The following is a 16,082-nucleotide window of genomic DNA, read 5'->3' as shown; positions in this document are numbered from 1 at the left end:
GAGTACAAAATGTGTTTGTGTAACTTGTCCTCAAGTTACATGAAGAGTCACATTAAAGACTCATAAAACTCATAAAAGTTGGTAATGGTTACAAAATGAAGAGTCTTGTGTCATTGAATTTTTTTTTTTTTTATGACTCCATAACTTGTCCTCAAGTTATGGAAATTCAAGAGTCACTTCATTAATAAATAAATAAATAAATAAAGTGTAACCTTAATTAATTCCATAAGTTATAAAAATAAAGAAAAGATTAATTCTTTTATTAGTTTAAAGTCTTCCATAAGTTATGGAACTTGAAGAGTTTTTTGGATTAAAACTACTTTAAACACATAAGTTATGGAATTAATTAGTTTTGAATAGTTTCAAAACTTGCCCTCAAGTTTTGGAATTTGAAAAGTTTTCACTTATGAATACTTTAATTCCAAGTTAGCCCTTAGAATTTTAAAAAAGTTAAAATTCAACACTTATACTATTTATAACATTAATGGTTAATTATTATATATATGTATAAGAACAAGTCGTTTTACCGTTAGTAGGCCTCATTCACGAAGCCGGTCTATAAGGTGGGTATAAGGTTGTTGCCTATAAAATGGCGACTTAATGGGTGTCTACTCTCACCCACCGCTTGCTTGACTGGTGGAGGGTCGTTAGCCGAACGGGTAGGACAATGACTTTAAATTCTCCCTTCATTAAAAGTATTAATGATAAATACTAAAGTAACTAAAATCTTAATAATTCCCAATCTTAGTTACTTTAGGAAAAATGTGAATTTGGTGCTAACCCATGGAATTCACACTTTGTACCTTACCAAGTCGTTGGTGGAGCGTGTGTGGTTAACCGGCACACTAACTTGGACTAGTAAGGACCACGAAGGGTGACTTAATGTTTGTCATAGATCAATGGAGCGTGTGTGGTTAACCGGCACATTGATTAGGTGATAATATTAAGGATACCAAGTGAATTGGTATGGTTATTCACACCTTGTTTTGTGATCCTCGGCATCCCAGTCACAAAATTTGAGAGGGCACACTCGAGATTGAAACATGCCATTGAAAAATTCAATGAATCTCAAAAGATCTAGGAATTTCAAATCCAATTAAAACCTAATAAATGATTTCGTTTTTCATGGTGGAAATTGGTGAATCGTCATTCGCCTACCTTCAAATATTTTATAGCTTGGATTACGGCATCCCTCTTCTAAGTTATAAAATAGTTTGTTGGGTCCTAGCCTTAATATTTCATATTGGGTGTCATATTAAGGACTTTAAATCAACTATCTTGAATATCTCCCAAAACATGTCTGGTTTAGACATTTATGATCTTCCCAAATCTCTTGAAGATGATGTTCCTCAACATCATGCTTCACTTCCTTTATCTCCTCCAATTATTCTCCCTCACCCACAAGTTCTTGAAAAGTTTAAAGTCACTCAAGCCCTATTGGCAAGTTAAGGTCTTGGTGTGGTCACATCTTGGAGATGTAGTCACATATTGACAAGACGGGAGAGTTGGGTGTCGAAGTATCGTGAAAGTTGGATGTTCAATCACTTTCTTAGTAACATAGCGGGTCACTTTGGGACTACTATGAGACAGACTATGACACGAGCCTTAATGATCTTATCTATTTGTTTTGTGCTGTGGAATCAGCAATGATTTGGAACACTAGTAAAGCAAATTTTGTTAGAAGATCAACTTCCCAAACCTTAAATGGACATTGGCAATGGTAGCATTGGATATCTAGAAAAGCATTTCTCTTCCCAATGGAAAGGGATCGGCCATAGTCAACTCGGTTGACCAAATGGTAAAGAGAAAGGCTAAGTCTGAAATAGTCTCATGTGCCATTATCAAAGGGTCTCCATATGTTTATATTGCCAAAGAAAGGGGCATTGGTTGCGAAGCTGCCCTATTTACCTGAAAGGTCATAAGGTTGATCAAGTCAAGAGGTTTGACTCTACTTCGGGTAAAATACACTGTATAACTCTGTTAAGTTCCTATTTGGAGATTCTTATTACATAATGTGAATGGGTCACATGCTGATGTCTTTTAAGAATCAAAGAAAAGATAGGAAGCTTAAAGTAAGTATATGCTGATTCTGATTGCGAAGATGGGTTTCGATCGCATGGTTCGGTAATCAGAATTTTGAGCTGTTGCTTAAGAGTTATAATATATTGCTTGTGAATAGATAACAACAAGGTTTTCATGTGGATTGTAAGGATAAGTTTTTCCGCAAAGTTTTAAAATAAAAGAAAAAAAGGTTTTAATTTTATTTATTTTAAAAATATCCTTACAATGGCATCGGTGGAAAATTGTTGCTTATATGTTTCCAGTAATAGCAATATTGGAAAGTGGATTTGATTCTTTCATTTGTGGTAGTGTCTGAATTTACCAAATGAAGAAAGTTTTTCATCACCCAAGTTTCAATTGGACAGAAACTTGGAATCATACAAGTTGTATTGTATGATGAATGAGAATTTTCATCTTTGAAAAATTAAGACTAATTCTTTGATCACATGTATATGTGAGTCAATTGAAGGACTAAGGAATTAGGTACACTGGGTGTGCGCTGGTCAAGGTCCACCACAAAGATTGATTTGTCATGATTTACTAAAGATTAGTAAATATGATTATACTTATAAGGTTAAGTATAATTTTGTAACATTGGAAAACGAATAAGAAGAATCAAATTAGGCAGAAAGATAAAAGTTTCTCAAATCTGAAAGGACGGGAGAGTACTTTAGTATCAGCTTTGTGATCATCTTAATGATTAAGAAACCATATCATAATTTGTTCTCTAAGAAAGTCTTAGTGCATTCTTATGACTAAGAAGAAGGGATCTTGAAATTGTTGAAATGGTTAAATCAAGAAGATGAATCATACTTCGTTCCAATACAAGTCTTGGAGTCATACTCCAAGATTGTAATTTGAGTGACATGTCTTAAAGAAGGTTTAAAACACTTATCAAATGTAAGAGTAAAATGTTTTCTACTCTTGTACATTTGAGATTGGTAAGTTGTGATGTCTTGGATGAGACAAAGACCAACTAAGACCAATTGTGTGAAGTGTTAGTCTTGATAAGAATCCGCACTATCCCTTGAATATTTGTTTTATCAAGGAATGGTTCTTGACTAGGAAAACTTATATGTCAAGGGGACAGTGGGAGCCTTAAAGATCCTGAAAGAGTTTCAAGATTTAATCAAGAGTAAAACCTGTAATTTATCACTAGCACACGACTTAAGGTTTTCAACCTATCGTGTTGACATAATTCTTATTTCTGTACCTACTTCAAATAAGTTGAATTTACATGTGAGTTATCAGAGTTCAACTTGGAAGCATTGGTGGGCCTTGTGTTACCAAGGTGACAAGAAACTAAGATTGAATAAGTTTAATCCATGTAGGGCTGAATTTGTCACTAACCTTATCTTGTGATTATGGTTTTGACAAATTCGCATGGATAGGAACTCATACACTATTAAATCTAAGTGTCATAAGGTTTCTCTCCGATTCATGAAAATGATGGTGAGGAAATGCTTTCACTAAATAGATTTTAAGTAGATATCAATTGTGTCATTTGCATTTTCAAAAGTCATTAGTGGAGCGCGTGTGGTTAACCGGCACACTAACATGGACTTGTGAGAAATGGCAAATGCCTAAGCAATTGAGACTATGATTACGGCATCCCTTTTCATAGTTCTGAAAATTGTTTAGACACACATGTGAGCTATCTAAGAAAGGGTGTATGAATCTAAATTTCAGAAGTCCAACAGATTTCTGGAAATGTGTCAGAGCTAGTGGGAGCATAAGTGTTATGCTGATAATCATCATGTTAGTGGGAGCATGACTATTATGATTAGTATTGCAAGCTAGCAATGTTAATTATAGAAAACAAAGTTTCAATCCGTGAAGTTGCAGGGGTTGAAAAGTTGTTTTGCTATAATTAAGGGAGAGGAAATTATACTTCATGTCAATTCTAAAGCTTAGATTGAGATTTTAATCATCTTTAGTCAAGAATATATGTGAATTTTGTGTTGGAATGGTTCAACTTGAAGAAATTCTATATATGTTGCATTTTCAAAATTCGATTATGATTACGGCATCCCTCTTCATAGTTAAATTTTGAAAACATGGCAAATAAAAAATATTGTAGCAAAAGACTGGTCTAGTGTCATGTCTTTATGTCAAACATCATGAATAGTATCCCATATGCTTCGGATATAGGATCGATTTCATGTGCTATAATATTCATCCTTTCTAAATTTTCCAAATGCTTAAGGCATTTAGAAGGGAAAAGTCTAGAACTGGATATGACTAAAGTGATTAAGCAATTGTCGAGGACAATCTGAGGTTCGCCAAAGATTGGTTGCTCAGGGACATTTGGAAGTCTAGTGTTAATTTTGGTAGGACCATATCGACATTTTCTGAAAAGAGGTAACTCTTGTTCGGAAGTGATAGTCAAATAGGACTATGGAAATGTCTCCATAGGTGGAAGTGATTCAATCTATGTAAGATTAGGAAACTTAATGCAAAAAGGATGTTCCCAAGGAGCTGATCTCCTTTGGAATGCTCTGTAATGGTTGTTGTCAAGTCTTTCTGACTTTGTGCATAATCATTACAAGAGGATCAATGCATATAAGTTTAGAATCTAACAGATTTCAGTAAATGACATAAATTTGGAATTCTTGCATTTACAATAAGGATTTGGGATTGTGAAATGAGTATCATTGGAATCATGTTCAATTGATCTACATCACAATGTAAGGATCATAGACAAACATAGTGTGCATACTTGGGGTATGGCATAACTATTGTTTAGAAAAACAAAGTGTACATGCTAGGAGCATGGGACGACTGTTGTTTTTATTCAAGTCTTAAGTTGATTATTTGAAACATTGAATAATGTGTAATCAATATGGTGATAAATAAAAAGTGGTTTTATTTATATTCAAAAGGGTTCTGAGACCATATTAGATTCGATTATTATTGTATTTCACTTTGCATGTTTTGACTTCCAAAATAGCTAGGTTATTCTTTCCGGATGACTAAGTTATTTAAACACTCCACAGTCGTTCATATGTTGGAAGTAGGTATGAATCAAGACTGTCATGAATCGGGTTTGTAGATGGCTAAATGAGTTTAGTCATGGCAATGGTTGCTACAACATTCATGAGTACTCATAAGTTATGAGTATTGGAATAAACCCACGCTCACTTGTATCACTTCATGGAATTTATCTCGAGTGATCGTGAGACGATAATATCATATAAATCTTCAAACCTAGAGATATGAGTTGTTACCTATGAGTTGGTTGTGCATTGATTGCACGTAAACGCATCAGTAACTTGATGTTATAAAACGTGCCTTTGTGTACAATTCAACAAGTAGTAGAACAAGCATATGAGTCGAAGTTTATCTGTTACTTCTAGAAATAGAAGCGATATCTGGGCCCCTCGATGATTTTGTTGTGACCTATGTACCGGCCGGTCAGAACTGAATTGATGTGTTCGATTAAGTTCTTTGTCAAACAAATCGAAAATCGGGAAACAAACTGCTGGACAATAAGTACGACGTTGTTCCATGTATTTGTCCGGCTGATATCATGAGAACAGAGGATTATATGATCCCTTATCTAATGGACAAGTCATTGACAAGATCAGAGTTCATCTACAAGGTCAGAGTTCGACAGAAGCTTTTGAGAGCTACGATTGTCGGTTGGTTCCTGAAGTCATACGCAATAATAGTTTTAGACTTATCCAAGTGGGAGACTGTTGGATTAATGTCTAAGTCCATAACTATAATTGGTAAGACTTGACCCGACCCGGCATGGTCCATTTGGGTTGCAAACCTTCATGCACTTAGATAGACTATAATGAGAGAAATAAGACACTTATGGTTATTAATATATTATAAGTTCTAGTATATTAATAATAAGAATAATAAGATTGTTTAATTAGTATTGATCAAGAATTAATCTAGGATTAATTAAGTGATCAAAAGAAGACTAATTAAATATATGGGTTGATTGTGTAAATCATCCATACTTATATAGTGGGCTAATGCTCCATGGATAATCAAGTTGGGCTAAAACCCATAGGATGGTCCATGGGTGCTCCATGGTGTATTTGAACCCATGGATCCAAGGAAATGGAAAGTCATGACAATTAAGGATTTACCCTAATTGTAACACTATATAATGATCTTATTCTTGACAAAAATCGGCCACTAGGATTATTCCAGAGAGGGCTAGCCGATTTCATGAAGTGTAGAACTCTCTCAAGTTATTCTAAGTGTTTTGATAACTGTGATTCCATTTGAGGCTTCCACACTATTGGGGCTAGGCACTCAAGCTTCATGAAGACTTTCTACATCAAAGAGGTATGTATTCTATCTTGTTATATTCATGTTTTGTATGATAGATTAGGATGATACCTTGGATATTCTTATTTGCATGTATAATAGAGAAAACATAGATCCAAGGTATTTAGGGTTGCATGTACACTTAGGAGTGTTAGAATGCTCAAAACCCAACAACTATAACATGTAACCGATGTAAAATTATTACTATTAATGCAATGGTTGTTGTACTTTGATTACTATACTGCATATGTTGTGATACTTGACATGACGTCATCCACCCTAGAACGTTTCCGCCGTTTTGGTTTTGGGGTGTGACACTAGTTAGGGGAGGTGGTGGGGACTCCTAGTACAACTGATGGCGGAGAGTAGGTCGGAGAGTGCCCTAGGGAATCCTAGGATAAGGTCAGTGGGAAGGGTATCGGAAAAAGGGACTTGGCGAAGTCGAAGCAATCCTTGAGGAAAGTACGAATAGATGTTGAAGGTAGTATGGGCCCGAACTACTAAAAGCAGAGGATCCGTACTCGAGTCAAGGAGGGCCTTGATGGAACCAGGAAACTTGGAAAGTGTATGTGACCCTGACAATAGTATGTTTATTTTCAGAATGGTGGTCACGTGACATAGAGCGGGAGGTTCAAGATCCGGTTCAGGATCGGGCTCGGGTTCAAGATCCAAGCATGTGGATGATGGATTACGCGAGTTCATCGTGTTCGAGATCATGAGAGGTATCCTTGATGCGACACCGGTTATCTTTGGGTCAATCAAGGAGGGGATCATTGAGCTGATGGAGGATCGCCTTCGATCGTTCAGGAGTGATCTGGCGTCTGGACAGACGAGCATGCGCACACTTTCCTTTAAGGACTTCAGAGGGAGTGGTGCGTCAGATTTCCATGGGGTGAAGGACCCCATTGCCGCAAGGAGATGGATCGCAGACATCGAGTCTGCACAGCTGACTAGCTTCTGCCCGGAAGGGTCGAAGGTCCGTTTCACTGCAGGATGTTTGAGGGACCGAGCCAGAGATTGGTGGGAGTTGATTGGTGACATGTTGGGAGCCCCAACCATTGAAGCTATGACGTGGTCAGATTTTGTGGCCCGATTCAGGGCCGAGTTCACACCAGCTGTAGAGCCTCAGCAGCTGGCCAGGGAGTTCTTGGATATGAGTCAGACTACGGAGACTGTGGCGGAGATCACCGCCAAGTTCCGGGAGAGGGCTTTGTTGGTGCCCCAGTATGCGGGTGATGAGGACATGAAGAGGACCCGCTACCATGACATGCTACGAGCTGACATCCAGGAGCATGTCAGTTTTTCAGCTTGCCCTACCCTGGATTCCATGATTGTCAGGGCTAGGGAGAGGGAGATTGATCTGGAGCACATCTGGAAGAGGAAGGTAGAGGAGGGACAGCCGAAGGGGGCTTCGGGGAAGAAGCCCAAGGGATCCGATGGTAGGCTGAAAGGCCAGTAAGGACGGGATCGATGTGGGAAATGCGGTCGATCACATGAGGGGGCTTGTCGCACTGGGCCGGGATCAGGCTGCTATAAGTGTGGCAGGGTTGGGCATTTTGGCAGAGATTGTACTGCCTCTACTCATGCGATTTAGACATCAGACCTGATTTGCTTTCATTGCAATCAGAGGGGCCATAAAAGGCCAATTGCCCTAGATTGACAACAGCAGCGGCACCGACTCCAGCGACAACATGGGTTGTGGATGGCCGGAAGGTCAAATCAGAGGCTCTAATGGTTCGGAGCCGAGCATTTCAGCTGACAGCCGAGGAGGCACGCGTTGCACCCGATGTGGTGACATGTATGATTTCTTATTTGTGCTTTTATGTTATGTCGCTGTTATTCTGATATATTATGTGCCTTGCTTAGGATAGTTCCATGTGAACGGTATCTCAGTTTAGGTGTTGTTTGAATCGAGTGCCACCCGATCATTTGTCTCTCTTGCGCTTAGCAAGAAGTTTCCTGAATCTTCGAGCATGTTGGATTTCCCTCTAGATGTCGAGATTGTGGACGACCGATCTGTGCGTGCGTCAGAGGTCTACCGGAATTGTGTTTTGCGGCTGTTCGAGGAACGTTACCTGGTGGACTTGGTTCCCATACCTTTGCGGTGGAACAAGGTTATTATTGGTATGGATTGGCTGAGCCCCAATGGGGCAATGATCGATTGCGCGCAGCAGTCAGTGCAGATCAAGACCCATAGTGGGGGAGAGCTGGTGGTTCAGGGCGAAAGGCCACAACAAGGACCAACCTTATGTTTGGCAGCGAGGGCTAGGCGCTACCTCCAGCAGGGTTGCGCAGCTTATGTCGCCTATGTTATGGATACCCGAGAGGTGGGAAGGGCGACGGTGGGCTATGTGCCCGTGGTGCGAGAGTTTGCGGACGTATTCCCCAAGGAGTTGCCTGGGATACCTCCGGAGAGACAGGTGGAGTTTAGGATCGTCCTAGTCCTTGGTGTGGCTCTGATAGTCAAGGAACCATATCGGTTGGCTCCTCCTGAGATGTAGGAGCTGTCTACACAGCTGTAGGAGCTGTTAGACAAGGGCTTCATTAGACCGAGCAGTTCACCCTGGGGAGCCCCGATCCTATTTGTGAAGAAGAAGGACAGGTCGCATCGGATGTGTATAGATTATCGGGAGCTGAATAAGGTGACGGTGAAGAACCGTTATCCACTCCCGCGGATCGATGATCTCTTTGACCAGCTACAGGGAGCATCTTGGTTCTCCAAGAGTGATCTACGTTCAGGATACCACCAGATGAGGGTCAGAGAGGATGATGTGCAGAAGACTGCCTTTCGTACATGTTATGGTAACTATGAGTTTGTGGTGATGCCTTTCGGGCTCACCAATGGTCCTGCCTCATTCATGGATCTCATGAACCGTGTGTGCAGACCGATGCTGGATCAGTCTGTAATAGGTTTCATCGATGACATTTTGGTCTATTCCAAGACGCGAGAGCAGCCTGAGGAGCACTTATGTGAGGTTTTGAGTACTTTGAGGAGGGAGAGCTTATATGCTAAGTTCTCCAAGTGTGAGTTCTGGTTGCGCGAGGTGCAGTTTCTTGGGTACCTTGTCAATCAGAACGGGATTTCGGTAGATCCGGCCAAGGTAGAGGCCGTGATGAGGTGGGAGGTGCCCAGGTCTCCATCCGAGATTCGGAGCTTCCTAGGACTGGCAGGTTACTAATTATATCAGGATTTCTCCAAGATAGTCATGCCCATGACCAGGCTGACAAGGAAGGCCGTGGTCTTCCGTTGTGGGCCTGAGCAACAGGCTGCGTTTGAGACATTGAGGCAGAGATTGTGCGAAGAACTGATCTTAGCTTTGCCAGAGGGCATGGAGGATTTCGTTGTATACTGCGATGCGTCCATCTCAGGTTTGGGCGCAGTATTGATGCAGAGAGGGCACATCATTGCTTACGCTTCGAGGCAGTTGAATCCTCACGAGGCGAATTACCCGACGCATGATTTGGAGCTGCGGGCTGTTGTATTTTCCCTCAAGATTTGGCGGCATTACCTCTATCGGGTCCGGTGTACCATCTTCACGGACCACAAGAGTTTGAGGTACTTCATGGACCAGCCGAATCAAAACATGAGGCAACGTCGGTGGTTGGAGGTGGTGAAGGATTATGATTGCGAGATCCTTTAACATCCGGGGATGGCCAATGTGGTGGCTGACGTGCTCATCCGCAAGGCAGAACCGAGCAGGGATATCTGTCTGAGGATGACAGTGGTGACTCCGCTTTTGGAGTGGATTCGGGAGGCCCACCAGGAGGCCATGAAGGAGGAACATTGGAAGAGAGAGAGGATAGTGGGGTAGGTTTCCTCCTTCGACTATGACAGCCGATGACTACTTACACTACACCGTAGGGTGTGGGTGCCGTACCACGGGGGTGTGCGCCAGGTTCTGATGGAGGAGGCGCACAAATCCCGATTCTCCATTCATCTCGGGGCGACGAAGATGTATAGGGATCTACGTCTGGACTATTGGTGGCCCTGTATGAATCGGGATGTGGCATGGTACGTGGAGCGGTGCTTGACCTGCAGGAAGGTCAAGGCCGAGCATTAGAGGCCTCATGGCAAGATGCATCCGTTAGATATTCCACTGTGGAAATGGGATGACATTACGATGGATTTTATCACAAAACTTCCCAGGACCGCGTGGGGAGTGGATTCGATTTGGGTCATCGTCGATCGATTGACCAAGAGCACCCACTTTATTTTGATTCAGGAAATGGGGCAAATTGGGCCCCAGGTACATTGGAGCATTCAGGGTTATAACCCGGGTAGGCAAGGTGGCATATAGGCTGGATCTGCCAGCTGAACTCAGTCAGATAGACAACACTTTCCATGTTTCTCAGTTATGAAAGTGCCTGGTGGATGACTCGGCAATAGTGCCCTTGGAGGACATTCAGGTTGATGAAAACCTGAATTACATCGAGCGGCCTGTGGCAATCCTCGACCGGAAGTCGAAGGATTTGAGGAACAAGAGGGTGGAGCTCGTGAAGGTGCAATGGCAGCACCGGAAGGGCTCAGAATGGACCTGGGAGCTAGTGGATGAGATGATGGAGCATTACCCGGAGCTATTCCGGGATCGAGCAGCAGACTTCGAGGACGAAGTCTAAAATAAGTGGGGGAGATTTGTAGCACCCGCTTCCTGGTATGTATTTTATTTTAGTAATTTTGCATTTTTGGCCTGGGACTCGGCGAGTTGAAGGCCCAACTCACCGAGTAGAAGAAGGATGAGACGCGGGATTTAAGTGATGGACTGGTCGAGTTGAGTCCCGGACTCGACGAGTTGACTCTGTCTGGGCAAAACCCTAAACTGAGGGTTTGCACCCTATCTAAACAACCTTATACAGCCTCCATCGTCCCTTACGCTCCCAGAAACCCTCTATAGAAAACCCTAGCCGTTTTTGAAGCAATCTAAGTCATTTTGGTGGATTTTGGTGTTGGTGGCCTTAAGAAGGAAGGAGAAGAACTTGAGGATACAAGAGGAGACCAGAGGGGTTCGAGTTTGTGCTTCATTTTCAGTCCTCAGAAGGTATAAAGCCGTAACCTTGCTCTTTCATTTGTTAGATCCCTTTTTGGGGAGATTTAGGGCTTTTATAAGCCATTTTTGATGGCCAACCATGATTGCAAACATGGTTGGGGGTTAGAGCTTCTGAATCACATCATTAAGGGAGTCACAAGGCAGTTGGGGGCTGCTTTTGCACCCATGTATCATAAGAGCTTGTTTTATGTCTTTTTGAGCTCAAAGTCCCATGCAAGCACGTAAAGTTTGTAACTTTACGTGCTAGATCGACTGTAGAAGCTTGGATCTATCTTTTGATCGAAGGTTGTACATCAGAAATCGAGGATTTAAAGTATGGACGTGAACAACTCGGCGAGTCCGTTCCTGGGACTCGACGGGTCCAAGGCTTTGAGTCCCATATCTGTTGAGGGTCAAAAGAACTCAGTTGGGTGTTAGTAGGGTTGTAGCAGGACTAAAAGTGTGACCTAACGCATTGGACGTAATTTTAGACCTGGAGTTCATGGGACTTGACAAGTACTAGAACAGACTCGGCGAGTCCAAGGCAATCTTCTTAAGATTGAAGATGAACTTGACGAGTTGTTCATGCAACTCGACGAGTCGAGGTCAGGACTTGTTCATCAGATGAAGGTGGACTCGATGAGTGTTCATACAGCTCGGCGAGTCGGATGATTTTCATGTGATGTTCATATAAGATAGGAACTCGTCGAGTCAATGTCAAACTCGGCGAGTCGAGACATGGATAAGGACGAGTAAAGGGTTAGGGACTCGACGAGTTGATGGCCCAACTCGGCGAGTCGGGTCAACTTGAAGTTGACTTTGACTGGACTTGGACTAATCCTGTTTAGGGTTACGTGTGCTGTGTGTTGACTTGAAGGCTGTTGTGTAGGAATCGAGGAGTCGAAGGGAGTCGACTTGTGCGCCGAGGATAATTCAAACACTGCACGACATTGAGGTGAGTTACCTTCCGGTAGGGGTGGGTCTAAGGCCACAATGCTAGCCCACCAAAAAGGGGTATTTAGAAGATGATTGTCTCTGTGATAATTATCTTGGTCTGGTTATGTGTTTTGGTCATGAGATTTAACAATATGACATGTTATGTGTGTAGTAGGGATTGGCTTCCTTGACAGTGGTCCTTAGGACCTAGGGGTAGGTCAGTACTCGGATATGCTTGACTGTATGCTTATATATGTTGTTGCATGCTAGTGGTAGGGGTGAAATAGTCCCCAGTTACCGGTTGAAAGATACCGATGGCAGTTACCGGATGATTACCGGTTGAAAGATACCGACGATGGTTACCGGTTGAAAGATACCGATGAAGGTTACCGGTTGAAAGATACCGACGATATCGTATGGTATGTGGTATGATGGGGGAACTCACTAAGCTTTGTGCTTACAGTTTTGGTTTTGGTTTCAGGTACCTCTTCGTCGAAGGGGAAGGAGCCGGCGGTGTAGCAGCGCATCCTACACACACATGGTTTCCGCATGAGTTTCTGGGATTGTACTCTGATTTTCATTACTTTTGATGTCATGGTTTGAGACACAACATTATGATTTTGTAAGGTGTTGTTTTATCGACAATGTTTTGGTAAAATGTTTATTAAACATATTAATTAAAAAAGGAAATTTTCGGGCTTAAATTTTGGGACATTACAATTTCTTTGCTTTATGTCAATGTTTTAAAAACCGGTTTGAACCGGCCGGTCGAACCGGTTGGACCGGGAACCGGGGGAGGGAACGGTTCAACTATCACCGGTTTTATGTTGATTTCTGAACCGGATTGAACCGACCGGTTTTTAGAAAAACCCGGTTAAACTGGTCAAAATAAACCGGTTAAACCAAATAAAAATACATGGAAAAGAACCATTTGCATAATAAACGTTGTTGATTTTTTTTCAAATTTATTTAGTTTTTTCTAAATAAATACATATGGTAAATGTTATAAAGTTTTTTGATGTGTTTGTATTCATCTAAAATTATATTTTGTTTCAGTATTATACTTTATTTTCTTTTTGACGTATATGAGTTGATATAAAACACTAAAACTTATGGTTATGTGTTATTTTAATGTATTTGGATTCATCTACAACTTATTTTTATATGTATTTTTAATGTTAGCACTTGTAAACGTCAAATTCATTATTTATATATGTATGTATGTATAGAAAAATCAGAAAAAATATGAAATTTATAGAAACCGGTCAATGCGACTGTCGAACCGGTTAAACCGGTTGAACCAGGAACCGGTCACCATACCGATTCAACGAAAAAAACAGGTTTTTAAAACATTGCTTTATGTAGTATGTTCCTTTCCATTTTGAGTTTTGAGCACCTGAAAAATAAAACCAGAAAATTGTCCCAAAAGCTTCCCGTGTTCTTCCTCTTTTGTAGTCTGTTTTCTGTTTTACACCAGGTGCAAGGGGTTGATTCTAACACCTAGTAAATAAAATGATAAAAAAAAAATCAAAATAAGAAACTATCAAACATACATGTTTTGTAATGGTGATAGAACTGCAATGTAAAGAAATGAGAGCATTGGATAAGCCTGGAGAAAGTATCGGCCATCAGTCAAAAGAGGTGCCTTATGTCTTGTAATAACTGCAGTAGAGAGATTTTGCAGTGTGTATGGTAACTGTTATCGTTTGTAATTATCATCTGCTTCTATCTCAGGTAATAGCTTTGATGAAATCATAACAGGCAAAACTACAATGGAAGTAAAGATCATTACTTTTATCTTTTAATTTTTAGGACTATTTTCAAATGCTGAATGTATCTTTTCAGAGGGTTAACAAATGCCTTTGAAACCTTCTTAATGTATGTTTTCAATTTTTAGTAACTGTTGATCGTTACTGGGATATGGAAAAATAGGTTACTGTTTATTGACCCTTCGTTTTTTATTATATAGAATAATCAAAGGATGAAACACGAAATACTCGGTCAATATGAAAACACCCATACCCCGAGGTATCAGAATCCTTATATAACATATCAACGCCTTCCTCATCGATCTTTCTACCATCTGCATACCTTCAACCATGGCAGCGGCCAAAAGTAAAACACGTGAAGAGGAAAAACAATCAGAGTCGCAGTAGAGAAGAAAATTAAAGGACAAGGACAGCAAGAATGGAGGTCGACATACTCAGTTATATTCCGGAAGCCTTGCAACTTCGTATCCTCTGTTGTCTTGATGCGAAACAAGCTGTTCAAACATCGATGTTGTCAAGAACTTGGGTTTCTTTGTGGACTAAGACCCCAGTTCTTAATTTCAAATGCTCTTCTTTCAATAACCTCGATGCGTTCAATACCTTCGTCAACAAGGTTTTATGCCGCCGTGATCATTTAGCCAAGTTGGACACGGTAAAGTTCCTCGGTCTAATAAGAAGTACTCAGACTTTGAAGAGTGTTTTTGATTTCGCGTTTTCGCATGGTGTCAAGCAGTTGGAAGTATCCATCCATAACTTTGCTGGAAGCAATGCATGGCCGAGTTTAAAAGTACTGCAATCGTGGTGTCATTGGATCATGTGTCCGTTTCTGGGTTCAGGATCTACATCATTCAAGAATCTGACTGTTTTGCATCTCACACATGCTATCATAAGGGATGTTGAACCATATTCAGGGTTTCCGATCTTGGAGAGTTTGAAATTGCTTTATTGTAATCTTTCAACAAATGGTAATATAAATAAAACTTTAAGGGTATACAGTCTTCGACTTTCTCATTTGACTATCTCATGGTGTACGAGCATCAACTGCTGCAAACTCGAGACTCCAAGACTCAGATTCTTAATTGGAGTACCGAGGGTATGATCATTTCCCAAAACATGATGGTCTTAGTGTTCTTGAGACTCTGCTGATTGATTATGGGGGTTTTAACCACTATAAGCTTGTTGACAAGCGAACAGGAGAAGGGGGTGGTGTTTGTTTTGGAAATGGTTAAATGTTTTTAGTCTTTTTCCATGTCTGCGGGAGAAGACGTGGACTAAAAGTCTTTTTTTATGTATTCATACAAAAAGTCTTAATGCAAAAAGATTGTTTGTTTTTTAATTAGAATGAACTAAAACTTAAAAGATCTTGTAATAAAGGAGATTAAATAACCATATTTTTTCTCTCATATTAAAATACGAATAATTCAGGTTGGTTTTTAATAAATTGAAAAACCTATCCATTTAATAATATTTACGAACAATTTAATAGATTTATAGTATTTTGTAAGAAAATATTAGATAATATAAAAAAGCAACATAAAAATACACATTAGATTTTTTCTTAATAAGAATTGTATACTTACACATTGCCACCCGATTTGCATTAATTTCCATTGTTCAACAACAAAACCGATCTTTGAAATTAATGTTGAAACAACCAAAGCTCAAATGCTAAAAACTCAGCATCTCATACATTACTAATCTATTAAAATTTATATTTGACTTAAACTTTGCCAATATTTGACTCAAACTTTGCCAATAACAATTTCATACAGTTTCAAACATCTAATATTTTTTAAAATATTAGATAAACTATATATATTTCGACTCCAACCGGAAGGCCGCTTACTTATTAAAGTTGATATTTTTAAAAACATAAAGGATTGTTTTGATGATTGTCTTACAATATTAAAACTAAATTCACAAAACTAACATATTTTTATGAAATCATTCATTCTACACGCATTAAATGGTCAGCAATTTGATCTCGTAGATCAACCATATATTC

The 16,082-nt window shown here is 40.2% G+C and overlaps 1 protein-coding gene across 1 annotated transcript; it reads left to right on the top strand.

The window, feature by feature from the left end:
• Positions 1 to 14,495: 14,495 nt before the first annotated feature.
• LOC111883372 (F-box/LRR-repeat protein At5g02910) lies at positions 14,496 to 15,176 on the top strand. The gene has a single exon (XM_023879696.1). The coding sequence runs from the start codon at positions 14,496 to 14,498 to the stop codon at positions 15,174 to 15,176; it is 681 nt and encodes a 226-aa protein (XP_023735464.1).
• The last annotated feature ends 906 nt before the right edge of the window (positions 15,177 to 16,082 follow it).

This window comes from Lactuca sativa, chromosome 2 (assembly GCF_002870075.4).
Source record: "Lactuca sativa cultivar Salinas chromosome 2, Lsat_Salinas_v11, whole genome shotgun sequence".
Classification (NCBI taxonomy): Eukaryota; Viridiplantae; Streptophyta; class Magnoliopsida; order Asterales; family Asteraceae; genus Lactuca; species Lactuca sativa.
The sequence above is the reverse complement of the archived record's forward strand: the minus strand, read 5'-3'. Positions and strand labels throughout refer to the sequence as shown.

Bases quoted from the DNA above. Each gene is read 5' to 3' on its own strand.
- LOC111883372 (XM_023879696.1), top strand. From the start codon at position 14,496: ATGGAGGTCGACATACTCAGTTATATTCCGGAAGCCTTGCAACTTCGT.